The 18,443-nt window shown below is 39.6% G+C and overlaps 1 protein-coding gene and 1 long non-coding RNA gene across 7 annotated transcripts in view; one reads left to right on the forward strand and one right to left on the reverse strand.

Moving 5' to 3' along the window:
- FAM133B (family with sequence similarity 133 member B) overlaps nucleotides 1–14,291 on the reverse strand; it is a 29,783-nt gene extending 15,492 nt beyond the window's left edge. For 5 of the 6 annotated variants that reach the window (XM_060632454.3, XM_060632453.3, XM_060632452.3 and 2 more), the window contains exons 1-6: nucleotides 14,158–14,291; nucleotides 3,806–3,903; nucleotides 1,906–1,984; nucleotides 937–1,011; nucleotides 792–824; nucleotides 255–317 (exon numbers count right to left, since the gene is read on the reverse strand). In XM_060632454.3, coding sequence (XP_060488437.1) covers nucleotides 255–317; nucleotides 792–824; nucleotides 937–1,011; nucleotides 1,906–1,984; nucleotides 3,806–3,903; nucleotides 14,158–14,181 — 372 coding nt within the window. In that variant the 5' untranslated portion in view covers nucleotides 14,182–14,291. Of the gene's footprint in view, nucleotides 1–254; nucleotides 318–791; nucleotides 825–936; nucleotides 1,012–1,905; nucleotides 1,985–3,805; nucleotides 3,904–13,808; nucleotides 13,988–14,157 lie in introns of those variants that run through there. The other variant, XM_078442475.2, reaches the window with a different exon arrangement.
- Nucleotides 14,292–14,359: 68 nt separating this feature from the next.
- LOC132679167 (uncharacterized) lies at nucleotides 14,360–15,971 on the forward strand. Its single transcript, XR_009609995.3, has 2 exons — nucleotides 14,360–14,853; nucleotides 15,755–15,971. It is a non-coding gene; the product is annotated as an uncharacterized LOC132679167 (long non-coding RNA).
- Nucleotides 15,972–18,443: the final 2,472 nt, after the last annotated feature.

Raw genomic sequence — 18,443 nt, forward strand, 5'->3', positions numbered from 1 at the left:
GTCAGATAGCATTTTAGATTTTTAAACTGTATTTCTTCTCTGATATTTTTAAGTGAATAAGATAAATTTAGGAATATAAAAAAATATGTTAATATTTAAGTATCTAGCTGTTCATTCCTGTCAGTGCTCTCGGTTATGGATAATTAACCAAAACCTGCAAGTCAACATTTCTAAAATATTACATAATGGATTTCCTCTTGTCATTAAATAAATTAGAGATTATTATTTCATGAGCCATCACAGGCAAACCTTACCTCATCTTCAGAATCCGAAGAACTGCTGGAAGAATCAGAGCTTGATGAAGAAGAAGATGAATACTTGACCAAGCACAAAACAATTAAAGCTTGTGAGATGCAGGAATTTTTTTATTACTAAGTCTTTCAAATACTTAACAAAATCAATCTAGTGGCTGAGAAACAGATGCTGTATTATTCTGAAGACTTAAACATTAAAAAGTGAAATGTCACACGCCCTCTCACTCACACACACACACACACACACACACACACACACACACACACACGAAAAAGGCTCAACAAAGTAACAGATATGGCAATGGTAGTCAATTTTCCCCTTTCCCTCCCTGATAGCAACAGAGGAGTTACTACTAGGTTATAAGGCGGGTGGTGCCTTTCTTTATATTGCTAATAGAACAAAACCACCCATATCTACCAAAGGACCTCCAGGCTCCTTGACTCATCTACAGTCAGCATACAGGTTGTATAAATTATCTTACTTTTCTTGTAAGCTCTTAATCGTAACATTTAGAAAAATGGAAAACTTTTGCTCACCCTACCAGATTTCTTCTTTTCTTTTTTCTTTCTCTAAAAACAAACAAATAAAAGTACAAATCTAAATAAGCTGATATGAGTTTTTAATATTATACTGATACTACTACACCCAACTGTGATATTAAAAACAACATTAAACTCTTACCTGCTTTTTTTTGGATGAGCTCTCACTTCCACTTAATAATTTCTCCCTGTGTTTTTCTAGTTCTTTCTTCCAGTTCTGCAAAAAGGTTATGAACAACATCAAAGGCTATCTATCCCCTTCTAACACACCTGATATAGACAGCTACTACTTCCTTCCCTCTATCCTCTATTACCTCTCACCATCTCAGCCTCTAAGAACAGGGAAAAGGTATTCCAGGTGCCAGAACCCTGTCACCAAAGAATCCTCTAAAAGCTCTTTATTAAGGGGGATATTAAAGAGTGGGAGCTCTCCAGTGCATATTGAGAAGAGGAGTAGGTATTATCACTGAGGCTGACAACTTTTTTCTTTTTTACAAAAAAAAAAAAAGAGTTAGATTCTCTCTCCAGACAGTAAAAACTGAATTAATCTACATTGTACCTGAAATACTACATACATGTTTGTGACCAAAACAGGCAAACATCATGGAAAACTCAGAGCAATATGGGGCCATGGGGGCAGGGGAAGATAAAGGGAAGAACCCAGATGACCTAAATTACTGTAAGATGATTTTCCACTTTTTAACTTTTTGCTCTTTTTATTTTAAAGAAATCGTGCATTTATATACAAACCTGTATTCAATGTACAGAGCGCCCTTAAACCTAAAAACCATGCCCGACCCCTGATTTGTTAAAAAATTATTTCATATTTCTTTTTCTGTTTTTAATGTTTTATTTTATTTTTGACAGAGAGAGACAGAGCATGAGCAGGGGGAGGGGCAGAGAGAGAGGGAGACACAAAATCCGAAGCAGGCTCCAGGCTCTGAGCTGTCAGCACAGAGCCCGAAGCGGGGCTCGAACTCACAGACCATGAGATCATGACCTGAGCCGAAGTCGGACGCTCAACTGACTGAGCCACCCAGGCGCCCCAATGTCATATTTCTTTTAAGAAAACATATGTGTCTATTTTTTCAAACAGGTACTATTTACAAACCTCATTCATTTTTTCTTCAAATTCAGCCAATGCCTTGGAGCCTTTCTTTTTCTTCTCTAGTTGTTCTTTCACTTCTTCCCTTAATAAAATAGACACATAAGTTTTCAAGCAATTCAAATTAGAGATGAATACTTACAAACAAAACCAAAATTTCGTAAATAAAAAAATATTAGTATCCTAATAAACTTCCATTCCAGTGTTGACACATTTTAAAGTTCTTTGTTCATAGCCTTATAAGTCAATTATCATTAACACAGTCTTTCAAATAACACTGATTATTCCTTTCCCAAACATGGATTACAAGAGCTAATACACCAAACATTTGAGCACTGTTTTCAATACATTTTCCTTTAATCCTTACAACAATCCTGTGAGAAAACACAGTATTATTACACCAATTTTACAGATACGAAGCAAAGCTTGAGGCAGGTAAGAAATCTGCCTAGGGTCCCAAAGCTGATAGTTTCAGTGTTAGGGAGAGCTAAGGTCTATTTAAACTACTAAATTTTATTATTAAACATCTATTTTACAATGCACCTCTCATACTGCACAGAAGAGTTGGTACAACATGCCTGATTGCTAATTCTCAGAATGGCCTGCTTACAAGTTTGGCCCTGGCTGGCATCTGGGAACTTGGATTTTGAAGGCTCCTTACCATTCCGTTAAGAGTGGCTCACTGTGCCTATCTGTACAAATACTACTGCTTAGGCTGAACCTGTTCTTCAGGGAGTCTGGGATTTTGGGATCTGATAGGGAGAGGCTGACTAGTCCCCAGTAAAAACCCTGGGCACACTGAGTCTCTAATGAACTCCCCTGGTTGGCAACATCTCATGTATGTTAACACAACTCATTGCTGTGGGGGTTAAGCACATTCCATGTGACTATATAGGAAGAAGCCTTGGAAGCCTGAGCCCAATCTCCCCTGGACTTCACCCCATGCAACTTTTCTCTTTGCTGATTGTGGCTGGTACTCTTTCAGTGTAATAAGTCTTACCCAAGAGTACAACTATCTGGGAGTCCTTCTAGCAAATTACACAACTGAAGGGCTATCTTGGGGGACTCTGATACACACATAATATACTTTCTCGAGCACTTCCCCTTAAAGTTCATTTCTTCTCACCAATTTTGAAGGTAAAATGTATTTTGTTTTGGGATAATTTTCTGGTATGCTGCAACAGTCAACAACAGCATTCATGAAAACTCTAAGAGGTAGACATGGCTTACTTTCTATTTAACTCAAAGGAAGAGTCCTTGTTACATATAAGCACAACTTTCAACCATAGTTATCCAGCTTTTAGGGGCACTTACAAGCATTATGAAGCTAACAACTCTGAAACTTGTCATAAGTTATCTCAGGAGTCTGATATTTAATAATAAGACGTACTAAAAAAAAAGTAAGGCCAGTGCTGTGATGCTTTATTTACAAATAATCAGAGTTACTCAATGAGGGCAAATAAAAACCCAAAAAACAATTTAAAACAAAAATTTTTAAATGGGAAATTCAACTTATTGAAAAGCCATCAGGTAAGAATAGAAACATGGCTTAACATTATCCTTCCTAACACCTACTTATACTTCAATGAAGGGCGAGATTAGTCAAACCTACCATTTTAAATAGCTTAAAACTGCAAGCTTAAGGTCTCTTTTAGGGGATAGAGAAGAGATTGATATGAAAGGTTAACTGCTAGCTCTTTAGCTACACAGGGTGGTGGCTTCTCAAATATTTGTTCTATGCTCATGCATGATGCGTGTATTTCATACATTGAAAAGAAAGCACCAATGAATATCACTTCAAAAAATTATGTATCTGACAACTGCTTTGCAATCAATTAAAACTGTAACAGTAACCTTTAAAAAATCTATGAAAATCTTATAAATGGTTAAATTGTTACACATATACCAGGTAGGCCTTGGTCGATTCAGATAATCTTGGATTGTTGGCCCTGAAGACTGGATTGGACCCCTGGATCTGGCCATTGCTATTGGGTTCATATAGGCCTTGAGGAAAGAACAAAAATTAACTCAATTAAAAAAAAAAAAAAATCAAAAATGCAAATGTTCACTTACTCACCAAGCAATTTTTATTATAAATGCATACTATGTCCCACTAAGCATGTATAATCTAACCAGATTTTTCATTACAAAAAAAATTAATACTCTATTAAGTCTCAGAAGTTCAGGAGATGAATCATATCACTATTACATAGAAAAAAAATTTTTTGTACCAGAGATTTAAAATTAAAAAAAAAATTTTTTAATGCTTATTTATTTCTGAAAGAGAGGGAGAGAGAGAGAGGGAGACACAGTGCGAAAGGGGGAGGGTCAGAGAGAGAGGGAGACAGAGAATCTGAAGCAGGCTCTAGGCTCTGAGCTGTCAGCACAGAGCCTAATGCGGGACTCGAACTCACAAACGCGAGATCATGACAGGAGCTGAAGTCAGACACTTAAGTGACTGAGCCACCCAGGTGTCACCCAACCTTTTTTTTTTTTTTTTTAACTTTTTTAACGTTTATTTATTTTTTTGAGACAGGGTGAGACAGAGCATGAACGGAGGGAGGGTCAGAGAGAGAGAGAGACACAGAATTTGAAGCAGGCTCCAGGCTCTGAGCTGTCAGCACAGAGCCTGACGTGGGGCTCGAACTCACAGAACTCACAGACCGTGAGATCATGACCTGAGCTGAAGTCGGACGCTTAACCAACTGAGCCACCCAGGCGCCCCCCCCACCTTTTTTTTTAAACTAGAGATTTAATAAAAATAATAATGATACCTCTTTCTTACTGTAAGATAATTTTATGTTTTCTCCTAAAGCCCAATAACCCCATGAGACGGTAACACTATGCTTACTGGCAAATTAAGAAACTTGGTTGCAAAATAATTAAAGATCTAACTTTATTTTTTTTTTAAGTGGTGTATTTATTTTTGAGAGAGGAGAGACGGAGCGGGGGAGGGGCAGAGAGTGAGAGTGGGGGAGGGGCAGAGAGAGGGGGGAAGGAATAGAGACTACCAAGTAGGCTCCATGCCCAGTGGGGAGCCTGATGTGGGGCTCCATCCCAGGAGAGCGAGATCATGACCTGAGTGGATATCAAGAGTCAGATGCTTAACCAACTGAGTCACCCAGGTGTCCCAAAGATCGAACTTTAAATTCATCACTTATTCTACTATATCTTTTATCTCAGGAAATACTATGCCATACTGATGGCAATTTTACTTGCCAATTGTTAACGTCAAATATTAAATTATGGACAGACAACAAAAGAAAAAAAAAACAGCAGGACTTCACCAACATTAAAATATCTGTTTATTGGGGTGCCTGGGTGGCCAGTCGGTTAAGCATCTGACTTTGGTTCAGGTCACGATCTCACAGTTTGTGAGTTGGAGCCCTGCACCGGCCTCTGTACTGACAGCTCAGAGCCTGGAGCCTGCTTCAGATTCTGTGTCTCCCTCTCTCTCTGCCCCTCCTTTGCTTGTGCTCTTGCTTTCTCTCTCAAAATAAATAAACTTAAAAAAAAAAAATCTGTGTATCAAAGAACACTATCAAGAATGAAAAGACAATCCACAGAATGGGAGAAAGTATTTGCAACTCACAGATCTGACAAGGAATTAATATCCAGAATGCCTAAAGAAATCATACAACAGCAAAAAACTCTAACAACCCAATTAAAAAATGTACAAAGGACTTATATAAACATTTCTCTAAAGAAGATATTCAAATGTCCAATAGCACATGAAGAGATGTTCAACTCCCTAGTCACTGTCCCAACCAATGACACTGACAATCCATTAATGCAAATCACGATGCAAATGCAAAGAAAATGCAAATCAAGATGCATCAATGCAAGATGCCACCTTGCATAAGAATGAAATTCTTAAACATGCTACAATATGGATGAACCGTGGAAACATGCTAAGTGAAATAATCCAGATATAAAAAGCCAAATACTGTATGATTCAACTTATATGAGGTATCTAGAATAAACAAATTATGGATAGAGATAGAAAGTGAAAAGGTTTCCAGGGGCTGGAGGGGAACAAATGACTGAGAATTACTCTTTAACGGGTACAAAGTTTCTTATCTGGGATGCTGAAAAAGTTCTGGAGGGGGCAACTGGGTGGCTCAGTCAGTTGATCATCTGGGTCAAATTTCGGCTCAGGTCATGCATGACCTCATGGTTCATAGGTTTGAACCCTGAGTCAGGCTCTGTTCTGACAGCATGGGACCTGCTTGGGAGTCTCTCTGCCCCTTCCCCCCCCACACACATGTGTGCCCTCTCTCTCTAATAAACTTTAAAAAAAATAGTTCTGGAAATGGACAGTGGTAACACTTGTACAACACTGTGAATATATTAATGCCACTGACAAACACTTAAAAATGGCTAAGACAATGAACTTTATGTTATGTTTATTTTTACACAATAAGGAACTCTACAAAAATCAAATTCTGCTGTCTATACTGAACTTACTATGACAGAAAAACACATTTTTAGATACTTAAAAAAAAAAACATATCCAGACAAAATAAAGCAGGTTTCTTTATTAATGACACTATCTAGCAAAGAGATACTGTTTTATTAAAATTAACTGTCCTACATATATAAAATTTGGTCTTTAAATTAGTCTCAACTCCTTGATCCTCATATTTGGTTTTCCAAATTTAATCCAAGTCAACAATCATTTATAAAAACTCTTCCACTGTTTAAACAAAAAGAATTCTGGTCAAAAATGACTATTATCAACATTGATTTTAAGGCCTTAAGCTTAAGACTTAATATTCCAAAAGAAGTGAAAGAATGTATTTGTTGCATTTTATTTAACAAAAACCCTTGAAAATAACCAACATTTCCCACCCTCAAAACAAGTATGAGTTATATTATTTCCAGATTTCTCTGGCAGATCAAACAACATAAAACTACTATAAACAGTACAAACTGAGAACTAGTCCCATTCAACCGGATACTGCCTAATTAATTACGTGGGATGAAAAAATCCATTAACATAATTTTCTTCCATGCAGGAATTAATGCTAGAACTCCTAATGTCAGGCATGTTTACAGAGTCAGGGCTAGATGTGAATATCAAATCCAACTCAAGAGAGAGGCATATAGTGACATTCTTTACATCAACTGTTATGTCTTTGAGTATTTCAATCAACTGCCTCTGCTGAGAATTTCACTCAGTTCATGTAGTTCATGTGGAAATATGACAACCAATGGAAGCTGCAATAGAGGAACTGTGGCCCAAATAATGACACTGACAATCCTAATAACCAGAAGCAAATATATGTGCAAAGCTAAGTTCATCATTTTTAAAACAGGAGATATCTATCACCTTCCCATTTCTTTGGTCCTATGTCATAATTTTAGTAGCACTTACCAGTAAAATATCTTAAGTTTAAAACTGTAAAAACTGTTTATTTCCAAAGAATGCAAATATATACAAGGATGTTCAAAACTAAATTACTAAAATAGGGAAAACTGAAAACACCCAAAGAGCCATCAAATTGAGATTCATTAATTATATATTAAAATATACCTACAAAATGAAATACTATGTAGCCATAAAAAGAGAGATCTATAGTTTCTGATATGGAAAGATGTCTGAGATTTCCTAAATGTGAAGCAAAAGCAGGTTGCCAAAATATAAGATGCCATTTTAATGAACAACTATAGATTTTTAAAAAATCTAGATGCATTAGGGGGCCTGGGTGGCTCAGTCAGTTTAAGCATCCGACTTCAGCCAAAGTCATCATCTTGGGGTTCGTGAGTTCGAGCCCTGTGTCAGGCTCCGTGCTGACAGCTCAGACTCTGGAGCCTGCTTCAGATTCTACATCTGCCTCTCTCTACCCTTCCCCTGCTCATGCTCTGTCTCTCTCTACCAAAAAAATGAATAAAACATAATAAATAAATCAATAAAATATCTATATGCATCAAAATGTAAAGGCAGATGTCCACTTTCATCATTTCATACCCTGGAAAAATTTTTTAAAAATAACAATTCATTACCTTTATAAATGAAAAAAATCAAAAAAACTACACACAAACATTATCATAATAATAAAGGTAAACAAAATGAGAAAAATTCACTCACAATACTGCCACTCCAATTCCAAGAGCTGAACTGTTTTCAAGTAAAAATTCACAAACAGTACAGTGACAACTTATCACTTTAATTAAAAAAAATTGGGGGGCGCTTGACCAGTTCAGTCAGTAGAGCATGTGACTCTTAATCTCAAGGTCATGAGTTCAAGCCCCACTTTAGGCATACGGCCTACTTAAAAAAAAATTGTAACACATTCACCATGTTTTATAGTCTTCAAATATACTCGCATGTATCTTAAAAGTACATTAACATTTTTATGTTATGTCTACTGTGAAATTGCTTCCCTCAAGTACATACAGTCTGTCTTACGGTTTACTTTTCAGAGGAAAATTAAATAGTAAAGTAGTATATTCACATCCTAAGACTATTAATCACAGACAACTTATGATACAATTACAAGAGCTATCATTGTCTATGTAATAGGCTTAACATAAGCTTTTGATTATAAACACTATCCTTAGTTCGCTTAAGTACACTCCAAATATCTCAATTATTTATTTCAACTATAACAGTAATATTTATTTTAAAAAACAGCAAAGGGCACCTGGGTGGCTCAGTTTCTCAAGCATCCAGGTCTTGATCTCAGCTCAGGTCATAAGCCCCTCAATGGGGGGCTCTGAGCTGACAGCAGGGAGCCTGCTTGGGATTTTCTCTCTCCCTCTCTCTCTGCCCTTCCCCTGCTCATGTGAGCACTCTCAAAACAAATAAAACTTTTTTAAAAATAGCAATATTTATTAAAGACATCTTATATGCCAGGCTCCTTGCAAAAACACTTGATGGTCTGTGCTCATAATCAATAAGCAACAGTGCTTCTTTTTACTATGAACAGAAAGGCTTTTAAAACAAAAAAATTAATTTTACAAAGATAAAGCCTTTTTGCTTATTATGCAGCAGTGTTAAAAACAATGTTCTTAACATTAAGGGGCTGGGTGGTTAGGCACCAGTTAAAACACAGAAATTGTGCAATTTCTTGAACTGTCTCACTATGACTTAATCACATTAAATGCTGTGACCTTACAAATCAAATACTTGTATTCATATATAACTAGAATTGTCTGTGGCTCCAAACTGCTGCATGAGTTTGGTAACAAAGCAATTTGTTTTTGAAATTCAGGATAGCAAATCAAACTGAAGGAATAGGTAAGTGGGCAGGTACTGAAAAGAGCAATGTGAGAACAAAATGTGCAGAACTTCATTTGTTACTTTGATTACCTATTTTTATCTAGAGGATACATCTGTTTTAGAGGGCACAAAGTAACCAAATAGAACATGAAACTTCTGGAAAACAATGAGGACAAAGGGTGGCCATTATGAATTTAACAGCTCTTCATAAATCTTGAGAACTAAAATGTTCAGTTAAAAAAATAACTGTTCAAGAATGTACAATACCTAGAATGAACCCTAATGTAAAGTACGGACTTCAGGTGAAAATGATGTGGCCAGATAGGTTCATCAACTATAACAACGCCCTGCAGAGCAGGGTTGCAAGTAGGGAGAGGCTGTGAGTAACTGTGCACATGGAATATATGGGAACTCTCTGCACTTACAGCTCAATTTTGCTGTGAATTCAAAACCACTCTGAAAAATCTATTTTTTTAAAGATTTTATTTTTAAGTCATCTCTACACCCAACGTGGGGTCAAACTTACAACCCTGAGATCAAGAGTCTCATGCTCTACTGACTGAGCCAGCCAGGCACCCCAGAGTAAGTCTTTAAAAAACAACAAAAACAACAACAAAACTTTCAACCTGGACTTTATGGTTTTTTTAGAAAGCAACTCTATCATCTTTAGAACTATGAATTTACCATCAATGTATGAAGAAAAACATGCCATTATTTTCAGAGGCAAACATTCATTTTATTTAAAACCAAGAGTTATAATGGGGTGCCTGGGTGGCTCAGTCCACTGAACTCTTGATTTCAGCTGGGGTTGTGGTGTCACAGTTGTAGGATCAAGCCCTGCACCAGGCTCCACACTGGGCATGGAGCCTGCTTGGGATTCTCTCTCTCCCCTCTCTTTGCCCATCCCCCGCTCATGTGTGTGCTCTCTCTCTCAAAACGAACAAACAAATAAACAAACATTTAAAAAAAAACCTAAAAGTTATGATCTACTGAACTAAGTACCAAATGACCCAAGTTTTGGTCCCAGTTTTTTTTTTTTTTTTTTTTTTTTTTCAACGTTTATTTATTTTGGGACAGAGAGAGACAGAGCATGAACGGGGGAGGGACAGAGAGAGAGGGAGACACAGAATCGGAAACAGGCTCCAGGCTCTGAGCCATCAGCCCAGAGCCTGACGCGGGGCTCGAACTCACGGACGTGAGATCGTGACCTGGCTGAAGTCGGACGCTTAACCGACTGCGCCACCCAGGCGCCCCTGGTCCCAGTTTAAACAGTTCCATCTATGGTCAACTATCTTTGAAAAAGTAGGAAAGAATCAACAAATGGTGCTGGGCATCACCACACAGAACATACAGAATAAACCTGGACCACTTTCCTACAGCATACACAAAAATAAATTCAAATGTGTGACACGAAACAATCAAAATCCTAGAGAAGAATACAGGCAGCAACTTCTCTGACCTTGGCTGTAGCAACTTCTTACGAGACACACTGTCCCAGGAGGCAAGGAAAACAAAAGCAAACATGAACTACTGGGACTTCATCAAGATAAAAAGCTTTTGCACAGGGAAGGAAACAATCAACAAAACTAAAAGGCAGCCTACAGAACTGGAGAAGATAATTGCAAATGACATATCTGATAAAGGGTTAGTATCCAAAATCTATAAAGAAGTTATCAAACTCAACACCCCAAAACACATAATTCAGTTAAGAAATGGGCAGAAGACATGAATAGACATTTTTCCAAAGAAGACATCCAGATGGCTAACATGCACATGAAAAGATGCTCAACATCACTCATCATAAGGTAAATACAAATCAAAACCACAATGAGATACCACCTCACACCTGTCATAAGGGCTAAAATTAACACAGGAAACAACAGATGTTGAGGATGCAGAAAAAGGGGAACCCTCTAACACTGTTGCTGGGAATGCAAACTGGTGCAGCCACTCTGGAAAACAGTATGGAGGTCCCTCAAAAAGTTAAAAATAGAACTATGCTATGGACCCAGCAATTGCACTACTAGGTATTTACCCAAAGGATACAAAAATACAGATTCGAAGGGGTATGTTCTCCTTGAGCATTATCAACAATAGCCAATGGATAAAGAAGATGTCACACACACACACACACACACACACACACACACACACACACAGGAATATTACTCAGCCATCAAAAAGAAAGAAATCTTGCCATTTGCAACAACATGGATGGTGATAGACTCTATTATGCTAAGCGAAATAAGTCAATCAGAGAAAGACAAATACCATATGATTTCACTCTTATGTGGAACTTAAAAAACAAAACAGATGAACATATGGGAAGGGGGTTAAAAAGAGAAGGAAATGGGAACCTGGATGGTTCAGTCGGTTAAGCATCCGACTTTGGCTCAGGTCATGATCTCATGCTCGTGAGTTTGAGCCCCACATCTGGCTCTGTGCGGACAGCTGGGAGCCTGGAGGCTGCTTCGGATTGTTTCCCTCTCTCTTAGCCCCTCCCCCAATCACATACACTCTCTCTCCCTCTCCTTCTCTCTCAAAAATAAACATTAAAAAAGAGAGAGAGAGAGGGAAACAAACCATAAGAAACTCTTAATGAAAGATAATAAAACCGAGGGTTGATGGAGGGAGGTGGGGGATGGGCTAAACCTGTGATGGGTATTAAGCAGGGCACTTGTTATGATGAGCACTAGGTATTATACTTAAGTGCTGAGTCACTAAATTCTACTCCTGAAATCAGTATGATACTATATGTTAACTAACCAGAATTTAAATAAAAATTTGGAAGAAAAAAAGTTCCGTCTCCTCCTCCATGCAACGAGAACACAAAATTAGACAATCTCTCTTCTAAATCTTAATTTCATGTTTTCATTCCCACCTTTAAAATTTTTTTTAATGTTATTTGTGAGAGAGAGAGAGAGAGAGAGAGCGCGTGCAGGGGAGGGGCAGAGAGAGAGAGAGAGGGAAACAAAGAATCTGAAACAGTTGGGTCCAGGCTCTGAGCTGTCAGCACAAAGCCCGACGGGGGGGGGGGGGGGGGCTCAAACTCATGAACCTCGAGATCATGACCTGAGCCAAAGTCAGACACTCAAAATGACTAAGCCACCCAGGCATCCCTCTTTTCCACTTTTTAACTGCAAATAAAATGTTACCAGAACACTCTATGCTACAAAAGCATACCAACTAATAAGTAGAGCCCAGAGTTATTATCAAAATGTTCTAGTAAAATGAAGCTAATCTGAAAAGTTTCAAATGCTTTAAAGGTATGTGTAAAGCAACACTTCTCCTAAGTAAAACAAAGACAAAACATCTTAGGCCTCTATATGAAACCATATCCAAGGTCTGGTGATTTCTAAATTTTCAAGTCCACAGTTTAAAGAGTCAAAACACTCTGAACACCTCAAACCTAATAAGGATGCTCCATCAGAACACCATTTCAACCCTATGAGAAACTGGATACCACAAGGTCTGACCCACAGCCGGGAAAGCAGGAGAAAAGAACATTCCTTAACATTGTAATCAAAGTTCACCACTGTGGTTCCTAAACATCTCTGATTATGAGTAGTATATAAAATTAAAACGAATGTTTTGAAGAAATGTCACCATATCATAAAAGTAAAGCTCTTTTAGTAGCCCTCCCAACCCAAAAAGGCAATAATCATTGAATATAAAAGTTCATTAAATTTGGTACATTAACTCTTTTTTAACGTTTATTTATTTTTTTGAGATACAGGGACAGAGCATGAGTGAGGAGGAGTACAGACAGAGAGAGAGAGGCACAGAATCCAAAGCAGGCTCCAGGTACTGAGCTGTCAGCACAGAGCCCGATATGGGGCTGGAACCCACCAACCACAGATCATGACCTGAACCAAAGTCGGACACTTAAGCGACAGAGCCACCCAGGCACCCCAATTTAGTACACTAACTTTAACTGCATTTATTTTTTTTCATTTTGCTGCTCGGTGGTTAAAAGTCGATCACAAATCCAGGAACTTGAAGGCTGCAACCTAAGTTTATTGTTAATCCCTAATGATTATGGCCCATCCAGTCTGATTTATAATCCGGACTTTCCAAACCAACCTAGTAGCCATCTAGAATGCCTTCTTCCCATCTCCTCCTGTCCAAAGTACCTTCTCTTTCGAATACCTTCAAGAACTTCGAAACTGCATCATGTTATTTCTTACATTCCTGTGTCTCTTTTATCTCATTTACTAGAACAACTTCCATGCCAAACGTTCTCTGGCCATTTGCCTTTTGCGGTTTCAACTATTCTGCAAAGCTGTGGATAACACTAATGCCCCTTTACAGAGGCTCAGAGAAGAAAAGCAACTTATCCTAGTCACCCGACCCCTGAGGGCCCAAAACTGACACTGCCATCTATACCTGACTTCAAAGGCAATTGTTTTTCACCCTTCATTCGTACACAGGTCCTACTAAGTGCCAGGAAGTGCTAGGCGCTGAGGACACGAAGCCAAATGTTTCGATCCTGGTCCTCAAACGGGAGTCTACCTGCCGCTAAAATTAGGCGCGCAGCAAGCCCAGAAAAAGGAGCTGCGCCTGAGGCCTCCGCCCCTCCATCCCACCAGCGTGCGCACGACAGGGGCGCGGAGCCAGATCTTCCATACCGGGTAGGGGGCCAGTCCCGGGGCCTCTGTGGGCCTCAGACTTACGACAAACGTACAGGAGACAGAACTCCTCCAGCCCTTGTTGCTGTAAAAACTGGGCACTGCTAGTCGGAGTACCGGAGGAAAGGGAGCTAGGGAGCACTGCCAGAAGGTGCAGCGGGGTTGAAAAAAAGAGGGGGACACGGGAAGAGGAAAGAGGGGACAGAGAGTGGGGGGCCCGAAAGCGCCAACTGCGTGCTCGGCGCACGCGCGTCTGGGGCCGACGGGGATGGGGGGAGTTGGATCTCCAGGCTCGAGGTCCGAGCGACGCTGCTGACCCTCAGGCCCCGTCGGGAAGAGCAAGGGGTTCCGCTCCCCTGCCGCCGGCCCCGCGTCGCCCCACTGTTTTCCCCACTCAGTACTCACCACTCGATTGTCCCGCTTCCCCATGGTGCAGGACTAAGCTCACAGTCAGACGCCGAGAAAGATCAAGCCAGAGAGGCGGCCGAGATGGGCCCGCCGCAGGTCCTTCTGCCTACTCCCCACCCTGCCCAGAGAGAGGCGCCTCGCAAACCTAGCGGCCGCACCCGACCACAGCGCCACCTGCCGTTGTGGAGGAGAGGAGGGCGCCGGCGATCACCCGCTTCTCCTAGGCTTCTCCTGGCGGATTCCTGTTCGTTACCACCCAGCCCCGGGCCGGCCGCCACTGCTCTTCTGCACTGCGTTCTCACCAACTCGGCTTAGACGTTTTTACTTTCTTCCATTCCTTATGCGCTGAAATCCTTACTCTAGGGGAAACAAAGATTATCCCAACGCTTACTGTGGGCTTAACATAGTGCAAGTGCTGGCGGTAAAGAGAAGACCAGGACAGACATGTTCCCTCAGAGTCCGGCCGGTGGGCAATTCATAGACTAGGTGATGGGAAGCTGGATACGGTGGACACGAAGATGATTAAAACACAACAAACCTGCTTTCAAATGGCCTATCTACAACCTGCTAGGGGATATACATACACAGAGCCAACTTTATTGCACGATGTGTCATAATAACGTAAATACAGTTCTAAAACTTCAAGGGAGGTGATCTGGGTTCCAGAGAAAGAGCCAAGTATTTATCGACATGGTGAGAGCTGGGCCACTCTGGGCCCATCTAAGCACAATGTCATTAGAAAGTAATCGAAAATCAACTTTAATCTTTTTTGGACTCTTGAAAAAAGCAAAATAGGCTTATATCATTATATACATGAACACTCCTTAAAATTATCTTTCCTAGGGCGCCTGGGTGGCTCAGTCGGATGAGCGTCCAATTTAAGCTCAGGTCATGATCTCACCGCTCGTGAGTTCGAACGCTGCATGGGGCTCTTTGTTGTCAGCACAAAGCCCACTTTGGATCTTCTTCCCCCTCTCTCTCTGCCCCTTCCCCATCCGCAAGCTCTCTAAAATAAACATTAAAAAACAAAAACAAAAACACCCCTCTTTCCCAATTTCCATCTCTCTCTCCCCTTTCTCATACTGCATTGCACAACAGATGCTGCCAACTCCCATTTTCTCTCAAAAATTTTCCAAACTCTCTTAAATGCAGCCATTGGTGGTTCTACTCCCCACTAGATGTTCATTCTCCTGAGTAATTCATTTTGCTTTTTACTGTAAATTGGTCCTCTAGTCTCATTTCTCCCCCTCCTCCTCCTCCTCCTCCTCCTCCTCTTCCATTACCCCTGATTTAAGCTGAGGACTTCCACCAAAGACAGGCTTCCCAGTATGCACAAGAGGAAGACAGGAATCTGTGAATATTAAAGTTTTTTTTTTTCATGGCTACTTTACAGTGTTTTTAATAGTCTATAAACTTCATAGATATTATTTCCAGTGCTCCAACATAAGCATTATGATATCTGTGAAAGAATACAGTTTTTCTCTTTAGCTCCTTCTTACCTTTGACTTCCTTTGGCTGGTTATACAGAGTACAGAGATTTTTAAAATATGATAATGATATAATCCAACAGAAATTTTTTTTTTGTTTCTTGTAGATGGTTCCCCCTCTGGTAATGTATACAGCACATTCCAGATGGTACATGGATGCCATGGGAGGATAGAGAAGCAGGAAAATGACCCGTAGAAATAATGAAGAAGGCCAGAGCAATTGGGAGCTCACCTGAGTGGACTCCATAAAGAAAGGGTTGGTCCTGACCTTCTCAGGATGTAACTTACAGTGACTCAATCAGAAGAATAAAGAAATGCTTTATACCTCCTCTGTACAGTGTGATTTGCTAATAAACACATTTCCCTTCTAGCTATGGACCTATATAACCCTCCCAAATGTTCTAGACAGAACTAAGCAACTGCATTCCATTTTTCACATGAGAAAAACTGAGGCTAAGATAAGCCAGGTAATTTGCCCCAAGTCCCATAGCTAGAAAGTGGAGAAGCTGGGGCTTCAAATACAGGTGTGACAAACTTGAAAGCCTACACTTTCCTTACAATATCACACTGCCTTTGAAGGATGAGGGATAGAGAAATGTCGTTACAGGTGGATTGGGAAGGTGACAAACTCCCACAGAGGAGCTGAAATGGAAAGATACTGCAAACAGAGGGAACAGTCTGAGTAAAAGGAAAGGTAATCAGGTGTGGCAGCATAGACCAAATGTGCTGGGGGGGCGGGGAAGCAAGGCTGGAAAGGTACATTGTAGCTAGAGGCAAAGGGCCTGGAATGCTAAGGGAAGAAGTTTTATTTTATTCTGCAAAGTTTTTGAATAAAGGAATAACTTGAGCAATGATAAAACACAAAGCTCCAAATAGTGATGGTCTAATAATAATAATAATAATTATTATTATTATTCGCTGGTACAGGGATTTTCAACTTGAATAGCATTCAATGATTTTAACTCAAAAGGCATCTTTAACATTAAATACACTTGGACTGACTTGGATCTGTATCCATATTTAATACTGTAGTTAAATATTATATACTTTTCATTGTTGTTGTGTGGGTATATAAGAATTTCAACAACAGAGACACAGAAACCCAATCCACAAAACGCAAGTGTTCATTGTTTGAGTGGGCATATCCCTAGACTTGAGATGGAAGCATGGAGCTTTCATGTTTGAAGACATAGCCATGTGATTATCCAACTATCTTTTTTTTTTTTTTTTTTTTTTCAAAATGTTTAATGTTTATTTATTTTTGAGACAGAGAGAGACAGAGCATGAACGGGGGAGGGTCAGAGAGAGGGAGACACAGAATCTGAAACAGGCTCCAGGCTCTGAGCTGTCAGCACAGAGCCCGACGTGGGGCTCGAACTCACAGACCGCGAGATCATGACCTGAGCCAAAGTCGGCCGCTTAACCAACTGAGCCACCCAGGCACCCCTATCCAACTATCTTAATTGGAAAAGACAGGAAAAGACAGGAACCAAGGTAAATATCCATTACAAAGGAACTGGTAAAATAAAGTATGGTACATCCATGCAATGGCAAACTACCCAGGTATTTAGAAAGTGATGTACAGCTGTATGTACTGATATGGAAAAATAGGCATGATACATTATTAAGAGAGAAAATTTTAAAAGAGTATATAGAATATGAGAGCACGTGCATTAACAAGAGGATATATTGGTTGAACCATATGAAATTGTTGATATTTAGCAATTTCTAACCTATATGAATGGCAATCATATGGTTTAACTTATTACATATATATGCTTGAATATGTCCAGGAAAATTTCTGGAAAGTTTACACACTAAACTCTTACTGCTGGTTACTTTATAATAGTATTAGTGAGTTGAAGTGTTGGGGGGGCATATTTTTCACCATATAGCCTTCTTTTCTGATTTATTTTATTAAAATTTTGCTCAACTAATCAACCCCCCTTTCTGATTCCTCTCTCACTGTGTCAGTTCTGGATGTAATTTTACTTACACAGAGAGAAAACAGTGACCAGTAAACATGATCATCTTGTGCTTTAAACAGGTGTATTTCTCACTGCAAAAAATATAAAAAAGATACATTTTTTAATGTATTGTCTATCTACCTGTCATCTATCTATTTATAGTCTTGGGGTCTCTCTTTTTTTTTTTTTTAATTATCATGCTATGAATTCATAGGGAATGGGTTCCAGCAGCTCAGGCTCCTTTCCATTGGTTCTCACAAATTGTGCTTCTCTGGGTGGTGCAGGCTGTTACTTCAGTTGAACCCAAGTACCTTTCTCTTGGGCTTCCTTCTTTTTCTGATCCTTTTCCTTCACACACTTCGGGAAGCTCTCTTGGCTCTTTGAGTGCTACTATGCTCAATATGTACATTAATTCTCTTGGCAAGAATCTTGCCTTTAACCTGTCTGTTTACAACAATGCCAACAGCATGCTGGGTAACACTGTAGACTCTTGCAGTTTTGCCATGGTAACGTTTCTGGGGCGTTCCTTTTTGAATAGTGCCATTCCCCTGATGTCTACAATATCACTTTTCTTGTAGATAGGCATGTATGTGGCCAAAGGAACCACTTCGTGTTTTCTGAAAAGGTCTGGAGAACATATAGCGGGTGCCTCTCCTCTTTCCCTTTGTGTTGGTCATTTTGGTGAATTACTGGAAGATGGCGATTCGTCCAAAAGGGAGCCATTTACTTTACTTACATTTCCTTTTGTAAACCCATGGTTCATTACTGTTAATGGGCAGGGGCAGTGGAAGTTACCAAGCACAGTGAGTCAGAAAGGAAAATTCCTGAT

The sequence above is a fragment of the Panthera onca genome, chromosome A2 (assembly GCF_046562875.1).
Source record: "Panthera onca isolate mPanOnc1 chromosome A2, mPanOnc1 haplotype 2, whole genome shotgun sequence".
Classification (NCBI taxonomy): Eukaryota; Metazoa; Chordata; class Mammalia; order Carnivora; family Felidae; genus Panthera; species Panthera onca.